The sequence below is a fragment of the Hippoglossus stenolepis genome, chromosome 3 (genome assembly GCF_022539355.2).
Source record: "Hippoglossus stenolepis isolate QCI-W04-F060 chromosome 3, HSTE1.2, whole genome shotgun sequence".
Lineage (NCBI taxonomy): Eukaryota > Metazoa > Chordata > Actinopteri > Pleuronectiformes > Pleuronectidae > Hippoglossus > Hippoglossus stenolepis.
In genome coordinates this window covers 23,873,585-23,900,459 of record NC_061485.1, presented here as the reverse complement: position 1 = coordinate 23,900,459, position 26,875 = coordinate 23,873,585, and the positions used below count along the sequence as shown (strand labels likewise).

At 43.1% G+C, this 26,875-nt stretch overlaps 1 protein-coding gene across 3 annotated transcripts in view; it reads right to left on the bottom strand.

The window, feature by feature from the left end:
* ndrg3a (ndrg family member 3a) overlaps positions 1–25,714 on the bottom strand; it is a 31,745-nt gene extending 6,031 nt beyond the window's left edge. For 2 of the 3 annotated variants that reach the window (XM_035151884.2, XM_035151886.2), the window contains exons 1-7: positions 25,546–25,714; positions 12,268–12,351; positions 10,229–10,261; positions 996–1,101; positions 751–871; positions 410–472; positions 254–314 (exon numbers count right to left, since the gene is read on the bottom strand). In XM_035151884.2, coding sequence (XP_035007775.1) covers positions 254–314; positions 410–472; positions 751–871; positions 996–1,101; positions 10,229–10,261; positions 12,268–12,324 — 441 coding nt within the window. In that variant the 5' untranslated portion in view covers positions 12,325–12,351; positions 25,546–25,714. Of the gene's footprint in view, positions 1–253; positions 315–409; positions 473–750; positions 872–995; positions 1,102–4,516; positions 4,927–10,228; positions 10,262–12,267; positions 12,352–25,545 lie in introns of those variants that run through there. The other variant, XM_035151885.2, reaches the window with a different exon arrangement.
* Between the last annotated feature and the right edge of the window lie 1,161 nt (positions 25,715–26,875).

The window sequence follows — 26,875 nt, the reverse complement described above, 5'->3', positions numbered from 1 at the left end:
GAAACTCAAAAAGGAGAGAATGGCCAAGGTGGTTCATCATCAGGGGAATTGCAGTGTTTGCGGCACACGTAGAGCAACCTGATGGCCTGTGTGGGCTTGATAGGAGGCTTTAATGTTCAGTGTAACAAGCTGTTTGGCCTGAAAACCTTTGCCTATTACAGCCAGGGGGACAAAAAAAAGAATGGGACACAGAACAAGAACAGATAAATAAAGAGGGCTGACTGTAGATGTTCTGATCCTGTTGTGGACTCACTGCAAAGCGGCTGAGGATGTATGCTCCTGCTCCCACGCCAATCCCGATCACACTGTTGACCCTGCATAGAAACCGTCAGTTACCACAAGACTGGAGTTGAATAATCAATTTATGCACATTCTCATTATTCAGCTAGCAAAAAGGGGAGGCATTTACTTGAGCTGAGTCATCACAGAGGGCAGCATTTCAGCCAGCTCATCCATGGTCGGGTAGCGATAACTGCAGACAGATGAAAAAACATGCAAGTCAGTGTGAGTTCGTACATGCTCAATTCTTAGTTTGAATAAATATGAGAAATTAAACTGTTCATTAATTTTAATACTCACACACGTTGAGATTTTGACTAACTGGTTTGACAATTAATGTGCTTCCATTAACAAATGAACGACCAGCTCACTTTACATTCTGACTAAAATAATTGATTGCAGCTCTTCCAACAGCACTGAAATAAATTAGTTCCCATTTATCAGAGAAGGTAAAACCAGCCTGACACCCACCCACTGGGGAAGGGAGGTGCTCCTTCCTGCTGGCCGGGTGCGTCCACATGAACCACTGCAAAGTGCTGTGTGATCTCCTGCATATCCTCATAGTTGAACAGGGTATTGAAGCACGACTTGTCTGGAAAGGAGCAGATAAAAAGAAGACACACTGAGTGTGGCTCTGAGATGCAGAGGCTGAAACAAAACAGTGTCACCACACCCAGGACATCGTGCACTGACAAGTCTGTTACTGGCTGACTTACGGTTGAGCCCGATGTCGTGATAGGTGAGGATGACAGGTCTGTTGCCCTTGGGAACGCCTCTCATCGTCACATGGAGAACGCCATTGGGAGTCTCGATGTCATGCTCCTGCAGCCACAAAAAAAAAACACATTCCTTCATTACAATAACCAAACCCATGTTGTTAATTTCTCCTCTCCTGTCAAACTACCATATTGATGTAAACAGGGATCATTGAGTATACCCAGAAATCCATGCATGACTCCCATATGATAACTGAGCACAAAAATATAGTTGCAGAATAATAATAAATCAGTAGTGCTCAATGTTCGACCTATATCAAGACTACCACCCAGCTTGTACACATAAATAATTATTTTATACACAACAATCCAACACAGAGGGAACATATTCCCTCAATTAAACACCCACAGACCAACACAACATTTTAGTAAACATCAGATTAAGGATGCAAAGCATGCCCCTCTCATCTCCACCACACATCCCCTGTGCCCTTGGACAAACAATGCACTGAACAGGCTGTCTGAGAAACAGTCTTTTCAGTTGGGAAAAGACTTTATATCCAACGGTCTGAAACCAACAGCGCTTTCACAACTATGACTCATTTGACTTGTTGAATTTCTTTGCAGAAAGACCCATTAAAATTCAAAGAGCTTACACCAGCTTCAACCTCTCGCTGCTTTCTTTTGAATTGCATTCCCTATTAAGCACAAGGAAGCCCTACATTAGTACGTTATGGTGCTTCGGTAAAAGAAATGAATCAAATGGCTGGGAGCTGACACTTACTTTTTCTTGAGATAAATGGGGGAAGGTGGCTAAAAGATGAGACAGCAAAAACATGCTTGTGGTGCTTATGGGAGTCAGAAAGAGTGTGGGACGTGACATGATTAGGAGTGATACAATGTACGGAAAGTGACAAAGCTAGTTAACAGACTTTCCGCAGAAATACAGCATAATTTTATACAACACCAACCAACAAAAACACACACACACACGCAAACCACCTTCCCAAGGTCAGCATGACTTGGTGCTGCATAGAACACTGTCCATGACGTAGCTATCTGCGTGTGTGTGTGTGTGTACTGCACAGAGAGGGAGCAGCGGGCGGAGCCCAGAGCTCGTCTGGTCTCAAGGCCCACTGGTCATCAATAATAAAGAGAGCGAGCCTGGGCGGATGAGAGATGCTGCTTATGACTGGCAGACACAGAGGAAGCGTGACTCTGACTGTACACTCTGCCACTTGCCTCCCTGTGTTCCCCATGCAGGCGTTTGGCTGACGGACATATGTCACACTCCTAAGAGGGGATAAGGGTAAATTGTCAAGGACAGGGCTGCAGTAATTTGCATATCTGCGATTTGAAATGGACACAGGGAGAGAGAAACGAGGGAATTGTTTATCCTGTCATCGACGGAATGAGACATCTTCATTTGAGTGGGTGTTGGTGCAGAGATTAGCCTGTCGCACCCAACGTGAAAAAACTATGCACAAGGGAAAAAACCTGAAGAAACCCTTCTGTTGACGGAAAGGCTAATGTTCATCTCAGGCCTTTTCACAGATATGAAACGATTCTGCAACCTCAGCCTATTAAGAGGTAGATCAACCAGTTAAATACGCAGAGGAAACTCTGCTATGGTGTGGTACAGAGTTTTCATTTTTAGTCAAGGACAGAGTCAAGGACACTGTGTCGGAAAAGACACTTTGGTCTGAGATACAAACATACTTGTTCAAATGTCGGCCTTCTGTCGTGTGTGTGTGCACTGTACATGCGCCAGAAAAAGCAGACATGTGTGCCCCATCACTGCAATGAAATTGTGATAGCATGGCAGATATCGTCCTATCACAGATATACCATTATTGTTGTGAAAGTATAACAACCTATATAGTGGGTTGTAATCTGTATCGGCCCGAAAAAACTAGTATCGGTAAAGGTGAGACAAATAGAAAAAGAGATGGAGAGGGTCTTGAAGTGGATGGGAGGAAATAGAGCGTGAAAGCATGGACCGAGTGACAGAGACAGGAGAAATGAAGACAGGGGGAGTCATATGACTAACAGAAGGGCGTGCCTTAAAACAGAGGGGTGCATTGCTTTAATTTATCACGTCGTTCCAGCCCCGTCCTGCACAAACAAGGGTGAAGAATTATGGAAAAGAGGGCAGTGGAAAGGGAATGAAGCACCTCTTATTTATCCATTTAGCTCTTGGCATAGTTTATAAGTGGTATTGATCTGAGAGCTTGGACTCTCATCATTTCCTGTCAGACAAACACACACACACACACACAATCATATTGGTATATGTGTACACACTGAAGCATCAGAAGAAAACAGACATAGGGTGGGGCTGCTAACCTAGACAGCTAGAGGGGAAAAGGAAGGAGAGCACTGCATTGAGAGCAACCTTCTCCCCCGTTCATACATTCATGGTGGGGGTTGCAGTTGGACAACAAGTGTATGTGTGTTTGGGAGGTTGTATGTGAGACAGGAATACTGAGTAGGGGGTTTATTCTTTGAGAATTGGAGCTTCAGGGAGCCTCCCCCAGGCCAGCGGGGGAGGTATGGTCTTGGTGTTTTGGTCCTAGAATGAAAAACAGTGAGGGAGGTGAGGTGAGAAAAGGAGAGCAATATATCATGCTGTTCTTCTTCCTGCAATAATTTAACTCATCAATCCCTCCTGCCCTTCCCGAAGAGCAGAATTACAGAGCATAAACATCCAACAGCCTACCAATGCCTTTAGTGTACACATCCACACCTCCATACAATATGTTTGTATGTAGGATCATCACAGGTACATGCCACCCTGCTCCCTTTCTGACACAGAGCGCTCCCTACCTGCAGCATTCACACAGTAAGCGTGTGTCATCGGAGCAGTGGGATGATGAAGCTACAAACTCAAGGTCTCTGCAGGGGAGGGGTGTGTGTGTGTGTGTGTGATAACAGCATAAAGAATTCAATGTTGGCACCATGCACCACCTTCTGCCATAAACTAGTTTACTGAGAAACACTTGAATCCCTGCAGTTATGGATAAACAGAAAAAAACACATTCAATATGTACAGAAACAAAATCCGCAAATAGCAGTGACCCTATTGATGGACAACACACAGAGGCTCGTACACATCCTCTGACCGTGGCATTTGCAGATTTAGAGACACTTGAGCACAAGACACATGAATCTTTCATATCATCACATTAAACTGCACCACTGCACCCCGGGCATGCTTCGCTTGCACCGAGTCTGTGCAAACATGGTCACTGTATGACCTGTAGACACACACGCACACAACAAATGTTGAGTCCAAACTAGCAGCTGCCCAAAGAGAAAAAGCCCAAAGTCTCAGCCATCTGCTTAAGGTGGTGACAAGCAAGCCAGCAAAGACCACCACCAGCTTTCCATTTCCTGGAGCCAGCTGCTGTCACCCTGTCTTAGGAGAAAAAACACACAACAACCCCCCTCCCAATCTGAACCCTCTACTGCAAGGACCCAGCCAGGTGTGTCATGGAAGGCAAGACGCATTTGTCACTCACCACTCCATTCCCAGAGCATGCAATCTGGTCCAGGTCCAGAATAGCTGACATGTTTTTCCCACGCAGGAGAGGAGTGTGTTATGCTATGTGCAAGTGTGTGCTGAGCAGCTTTGAAAATCTCCAAAGGAGGAGGAGGGAGGGAGCGTTAGTAGGAAGGGAGGAATGTAGGGTGAGGAGGCTAGAGCAGCAAGCAACAAGGAAGAGATGAAGAGAGGGAGGAGAAAGACACAGCAGAGGGAGTGAGGAGGAGATGGGTAAATAATCTGAATGAAAGCTGACGCAGAGGGGTGGGCAAGATGCAGAGACAACAAGAGAGAGACAGAGACAAGAGGTGGGAACGAGAGCAGGAAAAGAGACAGAAGTGGGAGGAGAGAGTGAGAATGCAGTTTATGCTTGGTAGTCACAACGCGTCTCTACATCCAGCCATCGGTGCGTCTAATTGGATTGCGGAGGGTCAGGTGGGTAGAGGGAGAGGGTGGGGCTTAGACGAGAACGGAGAGGAGGGGGAGGGGGAGAGTGGGAGGGAAAAGAGGGGTGATGGGGTGCAAGGGATGCAGAGGCAGTCCAGGAAAAATGGGCAGGCTGCTAACGTCACACAGTGATACAGGCAAGAGGAGATGAGAGGAGAGAGTTCACCCTGGGATGTATTCAGCATCAGCAAAATGGCTGCTCCTCACTGAGATTTAAAATCTGCCTCCAGCTTCACCTTGCTAAGGGAGAAAAATCCAATTGACCTCAGCTCCTACATGAGATGTAGGATTATGTGAATGACTATAATCAGAAATAATATTAATGATATCATAACTTACATGTGCAAGGGTGAGTGACTCAGAGGGACAACCCTGAAGCAGTTTAAACAGAGTCTGACATACATCAGCAAATGTTGGCTCATACTGCAACACTCCTTTATCATGTTAAAAAGATAGTTCACCGAAAAATGAAAATCCACTCATTATTTACTCACCACTATGCCGATGGAGAGGTGGGTGTTTGAGTCCACAAAACACTTCAGGAGTTTCAGGGGTAATCAGTGTTTAGCCCAGGCGACATCTTTTTCAGACGGAATAAAACAAGAGAAAAAACATAACATGCCTCCATACAGCTTGTGTGGTGTCATCCAAGTGTCTGCAAGCCCTAACATTCGTTTTTCAACTCACAACAAGGTCATTTACACTGTGTTTTAAGCCTTAATGTCTACTACAGGAAGTAGCAAAGCTAGTGGACGCAGCCACACGATGGTGTGCCCGGGGGTCCGTGAACACACCTCGTAGGAAGATATCAACATTTAGGCTAAAAACAGTGTAAACGACGCCGTTTCGAATCAAATATGAATGTCGGGGCTTGCGGACACTTAGATGACACCACACGAGCAGTATGGAGGCATGTGATGTTTTTTCTGTGGTTTTATTACGTCTGAACAAGCGGTCGCATTTAACTTCAATTGTATTGAATTCGGCTGTCGAGAGTCCAGAAATGTTTTGTGGACTCAAACACTTCACCCACCCCTCCCTTGGCATAGTGGTGAGTAGATAATGAGTGAATTGTCCTTTTTGGGCAAACTATCCCTTTAAACTTGCAGTACAACACAGTGTCCATATAAAGATAAATTATTCATTCATTATTATGTTTCAGGCTACCAGAAAATAAACCCCCCTCTCTCACTATCGAACAATCACAACCCTACATAAGAGGATCTGTTTCATCTAAACCTCCCGTTGAGTCATTATTGATCTGTCCTTTTTCTATTCCCCTCTGTCACATGCACAACTGCTAGCAGTGCAGGACATCACACCTTTGTTTGAGACTGGCTGTTCTGTGCAGCCGATGTCACATGAAGACAGCACAGAGGGGGCGGTATTACACAGACGGGGATGCTTCATTGGTTAGTCAATATCAAACACAACAGCACGCTTGGGTGGTAACTGTAGTTTATCCTTTAAATTGTTCCCGTCCTAACCCACAGAGGGTGCCACTGACACAAATGTAGTGCATGTATTGAAAGAACTACACAATTGCATTTACTGTCTCTTCCTTTCTCTCTTCCTTTTTCTACTTGAAGTTATTTAGTTGTGTTTCAATTGTAATTGTGCAGGGCTGTAAATGGTGATATGCATTTACTGAGAATATATTTACAAAATTCTAAACAAATTAGCAATTAGTGGTTTTTGTACAATATAATGCCCACTGTTTATTTTCCACAGACTCTTTTCCTGTGTATGGTTTAAAAAAATTGTGATAAGACTCATCAGACTGTGATGAGAATGTGACTGAGTACATGTTCACCAATTATAACTGCATGCAATCACAATCAGCTCATGTGTGACGAACGAACACATGCACACCCTTTCCTCGATAGGGGCCTCTTTGTGAGTCATCATGTGTGTCAGAAGACTCGTAGGATTCATATCGGCACAAAGTGATGCTGTTCTGCAGAGCTTAGTTCAACAGCAGCATCTGAGGTAAGAATTATTCCGCTAAAAAAATGTCTACAACATGACATGAAATCCACCATGCAACATCACACATCAGAGCCCTCCAGCCGCACAATGACCAGGCCTATGGCGCCCTCTGCTGAGCTTACTGAGACAGTGAGGATTGAATGAAGACATGACTTGGCAGCTAATATAGGAAAATAGACGATTTTATTTTCTAGTCTTGGAGTTGAAGTGGCACAAGGTCAAGAATACAAATGGTGTGTAAATGATAAGTGAAGATAATTATCCTATTTGGAAAAAATATTAAAAGTAATAAACGGACACATTTACAACCTCACAGAACATTTCAGACAATATTAAAAACAAACCAAGCAAAGATTCCATGGAGACAAATATCTCAACATTTCGCTCTCCCCAGCAAACTCCATAAACCTGACTATGTTCTATTTTTAAAGTGTACAGTCAGCCCTTTCCATCTCCCTGAAGTACAGCAACTCTGTGTTCTTAAGTATGCACTTAAAACAGCCGATCCCATGGGTAAAGGGGGCTGACTCACTCCTACCTCCCTCCCTCACCTCACAGTGGCCAAAGGAGAACATCATGGGAGACTACAGGACTGCAGCACTACGCCCTTGGCCTTTATGTTCTTCTCTATGACCCCACCTCACTACCACCACCATCCTCATGCACACTGCACAGGGTTGTGATATGACTGTTGCAGTACCTGTGGACCGCCTGTGGTGGGAGCTGTAGCAGCAGAGACGACAAGAGGAGAGCAGCTGGATTTGTCCCCCAGCTGCTGGAATGTCACACTGGCTGCACAGAGAGATGGTGCAGCGGTGAGGACCCCTCCCACACAATATATTCTTGTACTGCATATGCGCTCCTACTATATCACACCATGTGACAGCACTAGTCAGGTTCAATTAAATTAAATACCCTATTTCAAGAATGGATATGTGGAAGTTTACATCCCATTTGAGTTCAGCCCAGTTGTGTGCACAAGACATGCATATGAAGAATATTTACTATTGTGATTTACCAAAATCTAGGGGAATACAAATGATCATTTCATGTAGTTAATATCTTTAGCCAGCTGAATTGTGTAGTTGGATAGAAACTGAAGCTAACTGCTAAATAGCAAATAAGCTACCCACACACCATTTCTTATAATTTCTGCCCTTACAGTTTAAAATTTTTTTAAAAATACTTGCATTTCACTTTATCTTATATTATCTAAAGTATGTATTCAGAAAGAAAATTTGTTTTAATGTACACATTCTAATTGTTCCAAGCCAAGATTGCTAACAAATTTGATAAAAGGCATTTTTACTAATAGATATTTTAAAGAGCAAAAGCAGGTGTTACTTAATTAATCTATTTGACATACATATATGAAAACTTCATTATAGATTTCAATAAATTATCAGGATTTATGTTAATAATTCTCCTGAACGTGACTGTGTGAGATCAAAATGGCTGCCATGGAAATAAGGTCAAATACACTGAAGTCTCTACCTCATTGCCACTGAGACTAATTCTGATATTCTCTTTAAAGTACAATTGGGGGACCTGGACTGAACCATCTGTGTAAAGAATAGCTAATTGATAAATTAGTGTCAATGCAGACAGGACTGAACGCTGGGGAACATGTAGCATGCCTGCTCCTGCTAACATGCGCATTCTCGTATCCTGACTGCAGCAGCTATATTTAGTTCTGGTGGGATGCTGGAAGCAGCCCTGACTGCAGAAAAGTGAGAGAGGGATGAAATGTTTAACCCTTTGCAGTCACGATGCTCATGAAGAAGAGAGGCTGCTTCCACTCCTCATGCAAGAGACTCATTGAATGCACAACAGCACAGAGTCTCATTCCCAATGCAAATAAAGGGATCTGGAGCAGTGCCCACTCAAGGCCAGTACCACTTTTTCTTGAATGATAATTATTCTTATATCATCACATTAAATGACTGAGGCTGAGATGCAAAGTGAAATACAGTGAAAAGGCAAACACAGTCTCTGCAACACTCCAATTATACTGTGGAGGACATTACATCGAACAACTACTAGACTCTGTAGAGGTCCCCCAGATCCATCACACAAGCAGAGAGAACCATCCCTACAAATATCACAAATATTTGTTGCTTTGTGGTTTGAAATGTACAGCTCTGTACAAAACAAGATGCTTAATGCTGCCTTTTTTTGTAATCGTGAAAGTCCTTCTAAAAATCTCTAGAGACAGTGCCACACCTACATCTACTCTGACCAGTTGTTGGAATGTCCACTGTATAAATGCACATTGTTAACTTCCAGTTAGTTCCATCATACTGTTTAGCTGCATTGTTATGTAATGATTTGACAGTAGACGGCAACAAATGGAGTCTGTACATTCAGTCATACTGATACAGTCATACATACAGTTTCACTGCAGGGTCGTCAGGGTGCCCAACCTTGCATGAATGATTCAACAGTTTTCTGAGTCTTTCTTAAGGATGACACTGCTGTCCCTCCCAAACATTTGATTTTAGAAATAAGTCCCAATAGGTCAACATCCAAATATTCGTTATTGTGTGTATCCCAAAAAGCCACAACGCAAATAAATAAGCTGCTAATGTTGAATGCATTGGCATCTCATATCAGTATAAATGCTCCACAGTCCACAAGCAGCAACATATTCACACATAGGCGGTATGAATACATCCAAAACACCGAAAAATGAATTCAACAATGCTTGAAGTTACTGGTTCAACCTTCAATCGTGTGTAACGAAACCACTGGCCAGGAATTAATTCACTTTTTTTTATCTACCCTATTCAACATTCAACTCCTTACAGTATGATGTGTATTTACTCAATTGGAGTCCTTGTGATTTGTCGCTTACTTGCAGGTACAATGGAATGAGCCAGAACAGCAAAGTGGTCCTCTCTCCACAGACACACACATTAGTAATAGTAACAGCAACAGACATTTAATCAGGAAGGGGCCTGTTTTGATGTTGATCTACTGTTTTCCTGTTTTGCTCTCAATCATTATAAACAAACCACAAGCTTGTATAACAAGCTGGGCAAAACATTCTGCAAACACATGTTTTGTGGTAAAACTGGATACTGCTGGTGATGAACAATGTTCAGATGTAGGGCAAGCAAACAAATGTGCTCAGCAGTAGGGGGGTAAGAATGGGGCCACGTCCCAGTACTCAATCCCCTTCCACTCGCATGATCGCTACTCCCATAAAAATTGCACAACAGCAGTTTATGGAGGATCAAAGAGCACCACTCACCTGACAGTCGAAGTCTTGAAAGTTCCGAGCATTCTGCAAGAAAAGTAAAGAGGAAAGTTATTAATACATATCACAGAGTCAAAGATGAGATATTTATATTTAACGAAGGAGCGTGTGTTTTTACCTTCGTCCATTTGTTAAAATGTTTGGTTAGTAACTTAATTTGTCAGAATTAGATAAAAAACATTCATCATTATACTTCAGTGAAAATTAATGCGTGGTATCTTTTAGATCCAGGTAGAGAACTGTGCCCAGTTTCCAGCAAACTGCACAACATTAAAAGTGAGCTTTGTGTAATTTCAATGAGTATCTGCAGCATGCTTTAGGATATGGATGGGTGTAGCCAACTGTGGTTAGTACTTCTTGTTGTTTATGGATCTATTGGTCCGGCCGATTGTGACACAAAATTGCAGCAAATCTTTTATGCATCTTAAATCATCATTTTAGACAACACCATGTAAAATGAGTTCCGCTAGTTTAAAAACTAAATACTTTGCTGTGTAGAACTTGATTAATGGTGAAGTATTTTTACCTATTATTTTCAGTTGGTGTTTTGGCTTTATTCAGTCAGCAGGAGGCTACACAGTATATGGGCAGAGAAGTGAGAGTGGGAAGCAGACAAGAGAGAAAGTTCTTGTGGGATTCAGTTGTAGGCCAGACCAGTAGATACCATCTGCCTCTAGACCCATGGGTACAAAATTGTTTCCCCACTGAAATAGATGCTCAGCAGGAATCATGGTAAAAACCTGTTTCTAGCCAAAATCTACTCTTTTCTCTTTCTATAATGCTGTTCTGGGGTGCCAAGTATGGTGGAATCCCTATGAAGGTTGACACAGGAAGAAATGTCCTTGCATTGATTTCATGATAAATGAACCACAACTTGTCTGCAACATTAGCTCCTAGATTAATACTTAGAGTTTTTAGGACTGTTCACAAAGCTCTTTAATCACAGTTGGCCGCTTCAACATACAGAAGAGAGCGAGGACAGTGTAAGAAGGCTCAATGCATCAGGCTCATTATATCAATATTGTCATGCCAATTGTTATATTAGCCTAGCAGTTAATTAGACCTTTAACTCCCTCCTATTCTCCTACTGTGTATGTTCTACTTTGAAGACAACTATAATAGTACATTCTTAACCTTGACCATAACCTCATCTTTACCATTGTTATGTTTACATGGCTGCTGCAGAAAGTACTAAATTTCCCATCTACCTTGCTGCATCATGTAATCTTTCAGACATGTATTATCTGAACAGTAATCACAACTGGTTTTCATCACTTCCACAGAGGATCAGAGAGAAAATGAGAAGCTTCTTTCATCAACGTTATCGTGTCATCGTCTCTCTATCTTCATTCAAGGCTCCTGCTTTGTCTTTTTATTAAGCTGGCCACTAGGTGGAGTAAGAGGTCAGTGCCAGTTTTCTTCACTCATGTTTTTTATGATGTATATATATATCTTTATCATGTCACCTAAACAGGATATCTACCTTAACTACCACGCAGTCTTACAAATAGAAATATAGGAGAAGGGCGGAAGGAGAGATGAAGAGCTTTCATCTAATTTGGTTTTTTTTCTCCTCCATGCATCTGTTTTTGCCGTCTCTCACTCACTAGTCTTTGAAGCTCTGTAACTAAGAGAGCGGTTTCTTCCTGCTTCTCTTTTGATCTGTCTCCAGTTTTGCTTGCCTGTCCTCAGACTGTTTTTCATTATGCGCTCCCTATTTCTTCATCTATCTTGCCTCATTCCGTCTATAACCTCTCTTTTTCTATTAACTTGCTCTCTGGTGCTCTCCCTTCTTTTCTTTTTCCACTCGACAGTCGAGAAGATATGAATAATTCACTATGATGAACGGAACTGCTGAGTGTGCATGTCTAGTGTATTAGCATATGTATTTGCCTGGGAGAACCATATGGTGTGCTCATTTACTTTTAGAACACACCATACATCGGTTCACTCCATGTGTGTGATTATACACATGTGTTCATGTGTCTGTTGCCTCAGCAGCTTGTTACTTCTCTGTTTTCACCATAACTCACCTTATTGGTCAGCAGCGGCTTGATCTCAGTCAGCTGTACATCCTGTAGCTCATCCATCTTCCTCTCTGGTCACTGTAAACCCGTCTGTTCAAGAAGAAGAGAGAAAAACATTACAATCACTTATCAACATTTAATAAGCAGTATTGGCAACTTTTTGTTCACAAATGAACATGAACAACACACTTTCATATTCACCACTCAAAATTAATGAAGGAACAGAATATTCAGAACTGACAAATGGAGTTGGTGAAAGCTAGGGTTGGTGAGTTGTTTCTGAAACCCTTTTTCTTATTTATTGAAATCCTTGTCACTTTACAAAAGCCATAAATAAAAAGCCACTGAAAAAAGCCAGTGTCTGTGGCCCTCACAGGATTGTAATAGACATGACCAATCATTTGAATTCTGTCACGAACCCACAGGCCTGCCTGCACCCTTGCCCATTCTCTCGCTGTGCGTGAGGCTATCACCACTGAAGCAGAGACGATACCCAGAACGTAACAAGCAAGTCACAGAAAAGTCGTCCTCTAGCAGACAGTGTGCGTTCAAGTGTTTTGGGGACGAAGCTTTGACAAGAGGGCTGATGGGAGTTGGTGAGATGTATAGGTTGCATATTTTCGTGTAACCATTGCTTTTCCAGGATCAGGTTTGGTCTATGTTTAATAGTGGCTGTGGGCTGTTTGTCAAATATTAATTGTTAGAGCTTTGTAAAATGTCAGAAAATTGTGAAAAATACACATCACAACAAGGACTTAACCCAAAACTCATCAGGTATTCAGTTCACAATTACAACATATCAAACATAATTAAATAAAATTGACTAATTAAATTACTAATCGTCGTAGAAGCAGATGTAGTTCATGGCGACAGGTAGCTGTATCACAAGTTCAGTCCTGACAACATCTCTTTCTTTCTCTTTGGGGTACGTAGCCTCCCTGATTCCACACTGGCACAATGAGATATGTACTGTGTGTGACAATAATACTGTACAAGAGCCAGCCTGCTAGACATAGAGGGCATTTTTTCATTCAGTACTCAGGGGAAGGTCACACTTTGAGTCCACACAGGTGATGTTCAAACATGCACACACACAAAGACAGATCAGGCCAGGTTTACCAAGAAGCTCTAAAGCCAACCTCATTTGTTTTCCCTCCGAATGCCAGCCGTTTGTCCGTGCACGTAATTACCAAGCAGACGGCTGACACAAAAATGTCCCCCTCCCCCCACTGTCCCTGAAATGGTACCTCTTCAGCCTCGCCTGTTTGCACAAGGTGAAGACAGGAAGTGGTATTGAATTACCTGACTGTGCCCAACAGAGTGGCTCATGTTGCACAAAACAGCAGATAGAGTCTCTGCCTCCTCGAGGTCAATGCAACAAGAAGAAAAAGCCTCATGAGCCTGTACCACACAAAACCCAGCCTTGGGGGGGCTTGCATTTATCTGAGCATATGCACATGATGCTATCGCAAAAACACAAGAATTAAGGGCAAATGCAATCGGGCTGAGGAGTAGCCAAGAGAAGCAGCTACAATCGCTTCCTGAGACAAAGCCAACCCCCTTAGAATGACCTTGAGCTGCTGGTATCAGGAAACCTTCAGGATTGGTTAGTGATGAGTTTTGCAGCCAGTTAACAGCGGGGAAGTACCAGCAATGTTGACGCCACATCATGTTTTTGCTACCAGCAGTTTCATTCTCCGATTGCATGACAAATGTCTGAACGGGCAGCTGCCCGATGACGCATGAATCAGGTCATAGGTCATCCTGCTCTGGAAACAAACTGTACCTTGCTTGGAAACAACCAGGGAAACAGATGGGTGGAACTGAACACAATCCTCAAATTACATAAAACAGAGTGGGGAAAAATGTAAAAACAACAGGCATTGAAGCCATCAGCATGGGGAGTGAAAACATGCCCAGCAAAATCCCTGCTGACAAATCCGGCTCAAGGGTGGAACTAAATAATATTTAGACAAGTGAACAAGGAAAAAAGAAAAACAAATACTCTGCGTGCTTGAGCAGATTGGGCGTATTGGCCGGATCAATCCAATACTTCCTCAGGCTGTCGCAGAAAGTGGGATGAAGGTACAAGGCCGCCTTAATTGTAGCTGGCTAGCCGGGTAATCGAGGTGTTAAGGGAAAGACGGGGTCAGGGTGGGCTTAAAACAACTGACAGATTGACTGGGTGGCTTTCATAGCCCAACCCCACTGACCCCCTTATACTAGGCTACCCGAGCAACAAAGGACCGTCACTCACCCACTGAAATCCTGTGCTTCATCCTTTGGTGTCCACCTGATAGAAATACAAACAACTTTAGGCTCTAGCTGATCTCACAGCCCTTAACCTTGCAACAAATCACCTTAAAGAACACCAGCTCACATTTAGCAACATCCGCCGCCATCCAAACCCTGTCTTACCTACTCCATGCCTGCTCTACCGTTCATCCTGCGCAGCTGTTGCCATAGAGACAAAGCTGGTTGCTGATGTTTATTCTAAGCCGGCTAGCCCCAAGGGAGAGATGTGAGGCAAGGGGAATATATATAGTGGAAGAAAGGACTTGGAATTGATTAGGAGAAGCTCTAAACATGTGCTTACTGCTTTCAGCATCGTTTACCCCCGACAATCTTACAAACCTATATCAGCCATGCACTGTCGAGATATGACAGTAAGGATTAGTATAATTGCAAGAAGTCGTCCCAGATGAAAAGAGGGAAATTCCATTTATAAACTGTTTTTTCATATCACTAATGAGGAGGAGGATGGGTGATGGATTGAGGGTCCTTCCAGCCTCGACAGCAGGACTATCTGTTGTAAAGGACTCACAAACAGTCACCACAATCTGTTTTGCTCTGCTCTTCTGCTTGAGAAGTTACACAAATTACATGCTGACCCTCACATATCATTTCCCTCATTTTTTCTTCAGCTCCATTTCCCTGCACAGTGTGTAGCTGCCAGCTGGGCCTCATCTCAGGGCTAAATATCAAGCGCACGCAGCGATGGAACTGTGCTACTCAAACAAATGACAGCAGATACAAGTCGTGTCAGAGGTAAACCCCATGGCCAATCCCACGTGGCGAAGGTCAGCCTTTACTACAGCCTAGTGTCAGTGCTGCCTCCGGGACATCAGGAGGTTTTGAATTCTGACACAATGACTTAATCTAAAGAATTGCAAAGACATGTGGAAATCTGTCAGTTTAATTAACGGATAACTTATCTGGCATTGCTCCGAGAGTCCCTCTCCTGTTGGCAAGCACTGTTGCCTACCTCACACATATTGTCCTATCATTTCGGCGGCTGGAAGAAAAGAGATGACGGGCCTTTACCTTAATGCTGAGGTGCAGGTGCCTTGCATATGTGGATATAGAGGCATGTGCCAAAACACCTATTGTAGATATATGGTGTCCATGCCAACAAAAAAGGGGTCCTAGCTGCCACGTCAGCAGACAGGGCTGATCGATGAACACAGTCCCTAATCCCCCACCTGCCTCCCTCCCACATCTTCCTCCTCCCCTCTGTACACTCGTTCCCTGTCTTTGTCTATTCATCTCCATCTCACCTTGAGCTGTGGCAGGCCACATGATGGACACCTCAGAGCCCAGCTGTGATGCCAACGCTGCCTTTAGTCTGTTCAATTAGTCCTCTTTCCTCTTAATTGTTATTGCAGTAATTTTATTACCATGGCCACCATGACTTTGAATACACCTGGTATCATCATTCATGTCATGAGCATTGACCCCTCTGGCCTCAGGCTGATCAAGTGAATGTCACCCTGATGACCTTATATTGACCGTCTGTGTCTCTGTAGAGACCCTGACAGCCAACAGACATATTGCCATGGTAATACAAAGCTGAAATCCTCAACTATTCTCACACTGGTCCCTTTTACAGTGAAAAACTAAAAAAGATTGAAGACATGTCTACACTTCCCCACACAAAAAATAAAGCCAAAACATGCTGGATTCAGGAGCTGCCATCTTGCACTGGTGACATCATTTGGAGCCAGAATCTATACAGGGGTGATTGGGGAGTGGAGCCTGGGTCCCAAAGATACACCTGCTTGACCAATCACAAGTCAACCTCAGCTGTCAATAATGACATCTCAACCTGTTTCTATGTCATCAAAAACTAATTACAACCTACCTTATCAGTAAAAATGAGCACCTAAATAACAACATACATCAGTGTGATAAGAACTAAATGACAGAAACCATCTATGAGGAATTTTTATTTGACTATTTTTTACTTTCATATCCCTGATGCTTATATGGAGAAGACAGGGTTTATGAACTATGCTACTGGCAACCAGCAGGGAAAGAAAATGTTTCAGCTTCACTTTTGGGGGATTCGACATGTCTATTTTTTTCTGTCATTGGTAAAGACTTGACTTATGCATGATTTTAATGTAAAATAATGCATATCGTTTCAGTCACCTCTGGTACATGGGCTCTGTTTTGAACAGACTTTATTGGAACACCAATAGGGCCAGGTGTCTCGATGATAACCCTATCAATCAAATCAAATGACAGAATTTCAATCCCAATAAATATTTGCGGTATGTTTTACACCTCAACACAGAATACCAATGCATTCATTAAAAAAACATGGTGTATTTATTATATTCACTTTAACCTAATACGATCCCTTGACGCTGATCAAACTATGCTCTAAAGTTGTTTTTAGAGATATGCCAAAAGGTTCCTGACTTGAAAGCAATCCCAACAAAATTGCATTAATTTAGTTTAGTTAATCATGAATTGTAAAAAAAAAAAAAAACACTGTGGTAGTTTTGAGGCACAAAAACTTCTTTAACATTAACATTATACAAAGAAAAACCATTGGTTCTTTATACCTCCACCACATAACAGCCACATTGACACCTCGTTAGGACTGTAGCTGTCCAGCCACTTTATCTAGTGGTGACAGCTCTATAGAGGCAAAACACTGTTGGTGTGTCCCAATTTTGGAGCTGAATCCTCCCTAGTCTGCATTTCTATACCAAACACATCCCTCAGAGCAAAGGATCAGGTCTAGTCAGGCCTAGAAGCAATCAAAAGGACACTCTGTATTGGGCTGCGTCCAGCAAGAGGAAGCAGTGACTTCTGCCTGCCTGCCCTCTCTTTATTGGGAGTCAAATTATTCTAAGGATAGTTGCTAACACATAGAAAAACAAGCATGTTTGTCCTCAACTGGAGCCTCAGTCACCGGTCAGCACTTCACCAGGCTACACATCACAACAGAAAACAGGCCAGCACAAATTCCACAGTATCTCTCCTTGTGCCAACCATTCACGCTGCCTAACTTCTGTCTTCTGCCCTTAATGTGGAAGACTGTTTTGCTGTCAGGGCTACAAAACAAGTGGAAACAACTTATTCCTGCACAGTCACCAGGGTGGTCACGCCTTACCCTTGGAAAGGGAGACTTTTCCATGCAGTGGGTACGTCATTAGAAAACTCTTCCCCTCCAACTTTTCATAACCAGGCCAAGCCATATTTACAGCAAATTTGCACAAGAGTAAAGCTAATGGACTGCGACAAGGCTCAGTTCCAGATTACTGCTCTAACCCGGGCCATTTGGTAAGAGAATTAGAAAAGGAAAATCCATTTGTTTAGCATTTGAGCCCCCGTCTCCCCTCTCCTGTACGGTCAATAACAACACAGGTGATAGAAAGGCTCATTGAATTTTATTCAATCTGTTGAATTCTGTTTAACAGCGGAGGGATAAGACCCAGGAGAAAATCTGATCTGGAGTTTGCTCTTTTGTTCTTCATCACAGAATAGCTGACCTATAGCACAGAACATCCCCTGCTGATGCTGTCAGCAAACACATGCACACACCCGCGCTCTCTCACACACGCGAACGAGCACGGACACCAGTTCACACTCACTTACAGACATCTCTCCATGCTTCACGTCTACTTAATTAAATGACAGCTTGCTCTCGCGAGGCTCCATCATCCTCCTTACAGGTTATGCTTCTCCTGATACAAAACTGACAGATTTCCCCCCCCTTTTTTTGACATTATAACAAAAACTTAGACATATCTATAATGTCTTTTTCTCTCAAGACTATCAAAACGGTCTATTTAATATCTCACCAGAGAGTTGAACAACAACCACCTCTGCCTTTGAAATCCAACTGAAAACTCTGGGTCATGTTTTAGGTCCGATTTTGCTCGTGTAATAAGTTCTCATGGATACACACAGCCACTGGAGAGAAGACAAAAATAAAGTCTCCTTGTTTGCAAAGACAAAAGGAAACGCACAACAAGCAACTCACTCTACCAGAAAGTCTATTTTAAGAGGGTTAATAAAAGAAACAAATGTTGCTCCTCAAATACCTGCCTCCTTGTTTGATCCCATGGATTTAAAAAAAGGGTCTAATAAACACTAAATGCTGCATTACTATAATTGACTCATCCCCCTCTTCAGAAAACTGAATCTTAAGGCAGACTCACTCTGTCACTACCACATTTAATATCCAGAGCCTCAGGCCGGTCATAACTCAAAATGCAAGTGATAAAAATGTAGTAGAGGTCGTACTTGGGATGGGGCATGGGATATTACACGTAGGGACAATATTGCGAGTGCTGCTATGAAATTTTAAGACACAAACACACATCCAATAGCATTAGTATGGGAGGAAAACCCATGAACCCGTCTTCTGGGTTATAATATTTACCCTTTAGCCCCTTTTCCACTGGTCCAAAAAACCCACTAACATCTGACTTTTGTCTGCCATATGAATGGATTCAATCGGCATTTACTCCCAGTTCAAATGACTCGGCAGTAGACATGGGTTTTTATTGGTACCGGCTCCAATCAGCACCGATGGAAACAAGACCCCCGGGTGAAAGCGCCAATTTATTTTTCTTCTGTATTTTTGCAGGCTAAATGCTGCAGTTTTTCTGGCGCAATGTTATGATGTAAATTCAACTTGCGGGTGTTGATACATAAATAGCCAATGTTTGTGTACAATCTCCTTTTAGCGAGTTAACCAACATTTAAATACCTGCCTATACCCACTCATTTTGGTGTAAAAGGGGTATCAGTGTGGTTGTATCCATGTCTCTTTAAAATGAGGAAATCCTGAACTTATTGTCAATCACTTTTCTGTGTGTGAGTATATGAGGAAAAGCCTGGTCCATCCGCAAAGATACTCACTGGCACGTAGCAGCCACTGCACTGATCCGCCTGCCAAAAAGAGGAAACCCCCTCCCCCTCCACACACATACACAAACCCTTACATCTATACTCGTGCAGGATTGGGGACATCCTCTCCTCAGTTGCACTCACAAATGGACTCAAATAGACATCTTTGTAAACAGGTAAATAACATCCATGCAGAGTATGCACATTCACACCTACTGTATACACACTCATACACATCTCTAATCCTACCGAGCCACTGAATGCAAGACCCCTCTCATGACTCTCTGAGGGCTTTTAAAGAATTGCATTATTCCCCGAGAGGCCACTTTATCTGCTAATGGTCTTATGAGATTAAAGAGCAGCATCTGGCTGTACTGATTTATAACCTCTTATCTATTGGCATCATCAGCATGCGTCACCTTGTACATGAAGACCCACGCAGGACAGGTCTCGGAGCACAGCTAAGTGGCCTACCCTAAATACAGCACAGTGGTTCGTAAAATTATTTGTCATAATTTCCAGCGGCAAGCTAAATCTACTACACAAAAGTAGAGCTAAAGCAATATTTTCCAATAGTGATGCAATGTTTCAGACCAGCAAACTGGAAGCTCAATTTACACACTAGGCCTTTGTCAGACAAGAAGTGTATGTAGCAGTTATGAATTTTGTATATGACATGTGTATGTTGGGTGTATGTGAGGGGAGCTGAAAGGATGTGAGTCAACCCTCCCACAGATCTCCTGACACAAGGCACTGGCATTGTATTATAAAGCCTCACAGTCACCCAAGCATCTATTTTGGTGTAAAGAAGTGGTCCCCACAGCAAGCCGCAGATCAATTTAAAGCCTTATGGGTTAGTGTGTTAGGATTCTTAGAGGTGCTTGTGTCCTCTTGTCCCCTGTCCCCTGATATCCCCAAATACCCTGAGGGATGTTTTTAGTAACCAGAATGGAAGGAGGGACATGCTATGCATGCCATGGGTGAACAGTGAAGAGAGTGAATAATAAATATCACTTTTATTACTATTATGATTGTGATGCAGGTAGTAGGTCACATTATCCATCCTCATAAAAGACATCACTGGTTCCACACTACCAGTGTTGAGTGTGAACAATTGGAATACAGTGTATTCAGTCTGTGCAGTCATCTTTTACTTTGTCTTCACACAATAACCTGCAAGCGTCTTCCATAGCTGATCTTTTCCAATGATGATAAATAGACTAATAAGAGAACTGCAAACCGAACTTTGGATAGATGTAGATACATGACACATATCATCAATAAATCAATACACACCAGCATAGGCAGGTATCACACAAAGGAAGGCCTGGGGGGAGGATGAGATGAAAGAGAAAAAAAAACAAAAAAAACATCACAAATCATCACTACTAAGTGGGACACCAAAAGACGAATGAGTCACTATAAATCTGCTGTGATAGGTCAGAAAAAGGTGTGAACCTGTTTGAATGAGTCTCTCCTTGCTAAGCTCCTCCTGCTATCTGGCTATAAATAAGACTGATGGTCAAGCCTGCCTGCCTGCCCCTGCACTCAGTGCTGCTAATAGAGTACCTGCCCCTTTTCTGCTGTACTAGACGAGCTGCCACTCAGTCTGTGGGGATTTCCTCTGCGATGCTCGGCTGTGCAGACATCGCAGAGAAAGAAAAAGTGCAAGAGGGATGCTAGTGTATGTGTGTCCGTGTGTGTTCTGGGTCCCAGCTGGCAGAGGAGAACAGTGGGATCCTGCTAGAGGCTCAGCATGATCTGTTGACAGCGGTCAGCCTGGCCGAAGGGCAGCTGGGGAGGCAGCAGCAGGACCATCTGTATAGCCTGGTCAGAAGCTCTCTCTCACACACACACGCACGCAAACAGGTCCACACACAAACACAGCAGCAGTTCAATAAGCTAGGTGGAAACATTAGAAACCACTTCCATAAAACATTAACAGAGCGCAGAGACATGAGAGCCCACAGATAGTAAAGTCCACTGCCTGTGTATACGACGAGGTTTTAAATCAGGGCATGTCTCTGCATGGTCCAGTGTATGAATCAGTGCGATGGGCCTGTTGCCTCACAGGAACAAGCCCCTGCTAATAGAGTTAACCATGTGGTCACAATGACTGATTACTGACAACTCAGTCTCCCAGGGAAAGACAGAGGTGGCTGCTCTGGCGTCTTCCCTTGCGAGTGCATGCTGCGGAGGTCGGCGGTGTCCTTGGCAACCACAAGGGGGTTGAGCCATCCTCGGCTCAGCTGGTGGTGCCGCTGAAATCGAATGACCTTTTTCTTCTATCATTTACATAAGTCATTCTCTTCATATCACGCCAACCAACACAACGTGGGATGTTTTAACTTTTAGCTTTCAGCTTATCTTTCAATCATAGCTTTTAGGATGCTCAATCAATTTTCACTGAGTTTCAAAGCAGCGACAAGGCGGCCAATAAGTCATACTACTGCATAGACAAATATTTATCTTCCTCACATGTTCAACAGTTTAACATGTGCAACACGTAGGACGAGTCACTACTCACACTGAGCTGCATGCGTTTTATGATCGGGTCTTTGGGAATCATCCATCTAAATGAACAGCTTCTAGGGTTGCTTGCTATGTTCTCCATCACAATAACAACCACTAAACCATGTAACTTTCCTGGGTGTTCCCTAATCCAGTAAAGCAAGTAGAGGATGGAATAATTCATGCCCTACACAGACTATTGTGAGACACAGTAAAAAAAACGGAATGCTGCTTACACATTCAATTTCAGAGAGTCCTGTGTGCAGAGTGTGTGTGGCAGCTGATCAATGACAGGGATTTGTCTCCTTTTCTGGATGTAGTGAGATTTGCTTAAAGGAATAGGGACGAGCTGTAGCTTTGACGAAGGAAATGAGAAGTATCAGAGTTGTGAAAAGAAAAGAGATAAGTGAAAGTTGATGCAGTACATTGTGTACAGTTAGCTAAAATGTATGGTGTGGTTCTGAAAATATATGATCCTAAATGAACCGCAGCACTGAAGGGCAGAGGTCCAACCTGGCTTCTATCCAACACTTTGGATCAACAAGCTAACCACCTGTGCTCTGCCTCTCCTCATCACCAGCGGCTGATACTGATGCTGATAAAGAAAATGGAGACACAATGAGCCCTCCTCCTCCCAGCCGAGGTGTAATCCAGCAGATAAGAAAGTCTGAAAAATGTGTGGACACCTTCTCTCATGCCTGCTAGCGACTGTCTCAGGTGTTTTGTCTTTTACTGTAAGTAACATCCCTGCAGTACAGTCTGATTGAACAGGGATAGACAGGAAAGCTGTCTGTATATGCTGCTGAAAGGAAATTGAAGACATTAACCTGGAACAGAGGTGTGTGTGGCATCAGCTGTTTTTGCTTTGAAAGCTTGAAGCTGCTGTGCAGAAAGAGCTTGTGCTGTAACTCTACGCCTGGTGCAACTTAAGTTACAGATGCAGTTCAGTTACAAAAGCACAGCAGCACCACCTGAGTTCCAGGAGGAAGACTGAGAGGCAGGCACATACACAGTGCGCTGTGAACCAGTTTCTCATGGCTGCAAATGTGTCAAATAGAACCTGTCAGTTGTATCTGTAAGACTGAAAAGCAACAGCAAAGGGACACAAAGATGTGCTGTTGAAAATTGAGGTATTTGCAAATATGACTCACAGTGACAATAAATGTCCCTGTCTGGCACAGGTTATGTTTTGCCGTGCAGGAATGGAAAACCAATAGACACAGTAATGCTGAGGTGAGAGTGAACACGAGGCAGACTCACTGTCAGCACAGTGCCTTAATTACCGTCTCCACGTCTCCAGTGAGCATTATTCCCTGACATTCATCCCTGCGAGAAATCCTCTTCAACACAAGAGCATTTCTCACTTTTATGTACTCTGTAATCCCTAAAATACACCGTGTGTATGTTGTAATCCAGCCTGAAAGGCACCTTAACAAGTGTTGCTTCTCAATGCTGAACTACTGAAATAAATTTACATCACTCGCTTAAAGTATAAGTACAGAACTGATGCATTATGCTGTCCGTGTTTGCTCTCTGAAAGCCTGAGGTTATTTTGTACTAATATCTCTGAGCACTCGTGGAAAGAGGAGTCCCTCCACAATTTAAAGAAATATGAGAAAATCTGATGGCTTTAGAAATGTCCAGCGTGTAAGATTTAAGAGGATCTATTCATAATTATGTTTTCTTTAGTGAATAATCACCTGAAAATAAAAGCCAATGTGTATTTGTTACAGTAGCCCAGAGGGGAAACACCAAACACTGGCTCCAGGGAGGGCTTACGTGTAGGTTATCATACACGTTTGGAAGGGGACGGGGAGACGATGTTGGTTGCAATATATAACTTCACCACTAAACACCACTATATCCTACACAGTGAACCTTTAAACAAAGGGCTGTAATAAAGCTCATACACAAGTTTTAAATTATTCAAAATTTCACTGAGTGCTCATCGTCAGGGCCCAGAGAGACTAGATAAACACATTTCCTGCAGCTTTCAAAATCTCAAGCACAATGTAAAAGCTTAATAAACAACCTTTGACACTCCCATTAGTTAAACAGTAGGTTTTCACTGTAATAATCAACCAGGAGCGGACAGCTTCCAACGCTATGGCAATAAACCTCAAACTGAACCCCCCACCCCCATCTACTCGTTCTCTTGCTTTCAAAAAAACAAGACTGGTTTAGTGGTCTTCTTAGGAGCAGCCATCTGTCCATAGGTTGTTATCTGTTGACTCTTCTAGACTGAATACCAGTCTTAGTCGACAATGTTGTGAGTGACAACAAATGCCTGGTTGTTGCTTATTGTGTAAGCTCCAGTCAAGACGAACTGATAACGCAACATCGCTGAGGGCATTGTGGGAGGACACCTGAATTTACAACCAACATGAAAGTATAAAATACTACAATGTTAATGATTAGAATTCAGAATTAAAGCTTTAATAAACACAAAGTGTGTTTGTGGTTCTTATTACAAAAGGTTGCAATGACCTTCGGGTAATTTATGGCGTCATTCAATCTCTAACTTAGATTTACTTTAACCTCCCCATTAATCCTGACTGATTTACTGTGAAACTGTAAAGCACAGCGTCCTTTTAAAACACATCACAGGGTGGCAGTGGTTGTTTTGAGCCAGGGGAAACACCTGATGGCCTCTCTCTCACACTGCCCACCTGTGTGACCTTCGCATGGCCACCAGTGACATTGTCATCATTCATGTGGTGTGTGAGTGGCCTGCAGCCACACCACTGGCACCGATCAGATTGATAATGATGGGTCCAGACAGGGACAGGGTTATCGACAAGAGAAATTGTGAAGAATAAAGAAAATAATATCTCCAGCCACACTGGGATAAGATTGATAAGGTGGAAAGACGTATGTCTAACACATGGACTTGGGCCTTTTTGAATGACGGTGTCCTGCCAGAGACATCCAGAGAAAATGTGATCCCAACATGTGATCATATTAGTATTGCTCTTATAAACCTAAAAAGGTACAACTGGTGTACATGTAACAGTTAGTTTATAACCTTAACTCCTCGTTTTTAGACTGTAGCACACTAGTGTAGTGTTTAAGCATAACCTCTTTTCTTACGGGGATTTTAAGTGTTAAATTTGTATTGCGTTAACGTATTAAATCCATGTCGCTACGAGCTATCCGGCTAACGTTTCTCCACTTGTTTTAGCACGGAAATGTACCATGTAGCACATCGTTTGATCACGAATGTCAGCAGAACTTGTGTTATTATAAAGCAGGCAGTTCATATAAGAGATAGGACGGGAACACAGACAGAGACGGACCGTGAGGAAACAGAGGTTATGTCGCATCACTGAGCTCCATTCATCCAACTGCAGTTTTCTAACTGGACCCTGCTCGCGCTCACCGAGCTACAGGCTCTCCGCGCTGCTTTCAAACCGGGTTGGAATTTCCGCGAATCAACAACCAAATGCTCCATTTTAGTTTGGACGGTTTTACGTTGCTGGACCAAGCAGCGCGGTGTAGAGCGAGGGAGCAACGCGCACCGCTTCGAGGGAAGCCAGCGAGCCGAGATAATCTCCTGTGGCATCGGGCGCATCTGTAAGTGAGGAGCGGTGAAACGTTAGGGGAAGACGCGGGGCTAAGACTCACCTCGTCGGTTAAAAAAACACAAAATGTGTCTCCGGTGGCTCCGGCTCGGTCGCTTGGTTTACGGCTGAACGTTGTTGTCTCGGCGCACGGTTCACACGGTCGCTGTCTGTCCGTCGCTTCCTCCCGTCTCTCTCCGCCAGGGCTTCGCTGTGACGCGGCGCGGAACTACACGCTGCGCCGCAGACACCGCGGAGGAGCCAATAGGAGGAGGCGCTCCACGGCCCAGAGAGGAGGAGGAGCGGACAGAGGTCTCACTCTGATTTCCAAATAATCGACACCCAAAGATAAACGGTTGAAGGTCCAGTGTGTAGGGTTTAGGTGAAAGGGATCTATTGGCAGATATTTAATATCAAATATCACTGATGTTTTGTGTGTGATCATCTGAATTGTACAAAGGTGGTTTTCTTTACCCTAGAACAGACCCTTTATATTTAAATAGTTTATACTTACATCGGGATCGGGTCCTCTACGGAGGCCGCCATGTTTTTTACAGTAGCCAAGACTGGACAAACCTAACCCCTTTTGAGTTTTATGACAACTGAAGGTTACCACAGGTTCTCTTACAGGTGAGGTGAGGGATATTCAGCTGCACCATGCAACTTTACCACTAGATGTCAATAAATTTAACAACCTTTAACCTTTAACACGGACTAAACTACCGGAAGTGTTCTGAACAAGAACAAATTCAACTTTATTTCACCTGTGAGGCAGAGGTGCATCACACTTAGGATGAAATAAAAGACAAGTTAAGAGTTCACTCCCACTTTTCATTAGAGGAAATTGAGATCCTTGCATTTAAAGTGATAGTTCACCCAAAAAGAAAAATTCACTCATTATCTAGTCCACAAAACACTTTGGAGTTTCAGTGGTAAACCGCGTTTCAGCCAAATCCAATACAATTGAATAATGTGGCGACCACTTCTTCAAACATAAAAAAAACGACTGAAAATGTTTCCATACTGCTCCTGTGGTGTCATCCAAGTGTCTGTCAGCCCCGACATTCAAATTAGACTCGATACAAGGTCATTTACACCACGTTTTTTAGCCTAAATGTCCTCTGATATCCTCCTTGGAGCCGTGGATCACAGCGGACATTTAGGCTAAAAACGTGGTGTAAATGATGCCATTTGGAGTGGAATTTAACTGTACACATTAAAATGGAGTATTTAGTTGTTGGCTTATGGACACTTGGATGACACCACAGGAGCAGTATGGAGGCATTTTGTGTTTTCTTTCTGTTGTTTTTTACATTGGATAAATCGGTTACAATTGACTTCAATTGTAATGGATTTGGCTGCAACACTGTTTACCCCTGAAACTGTTTGTGGAC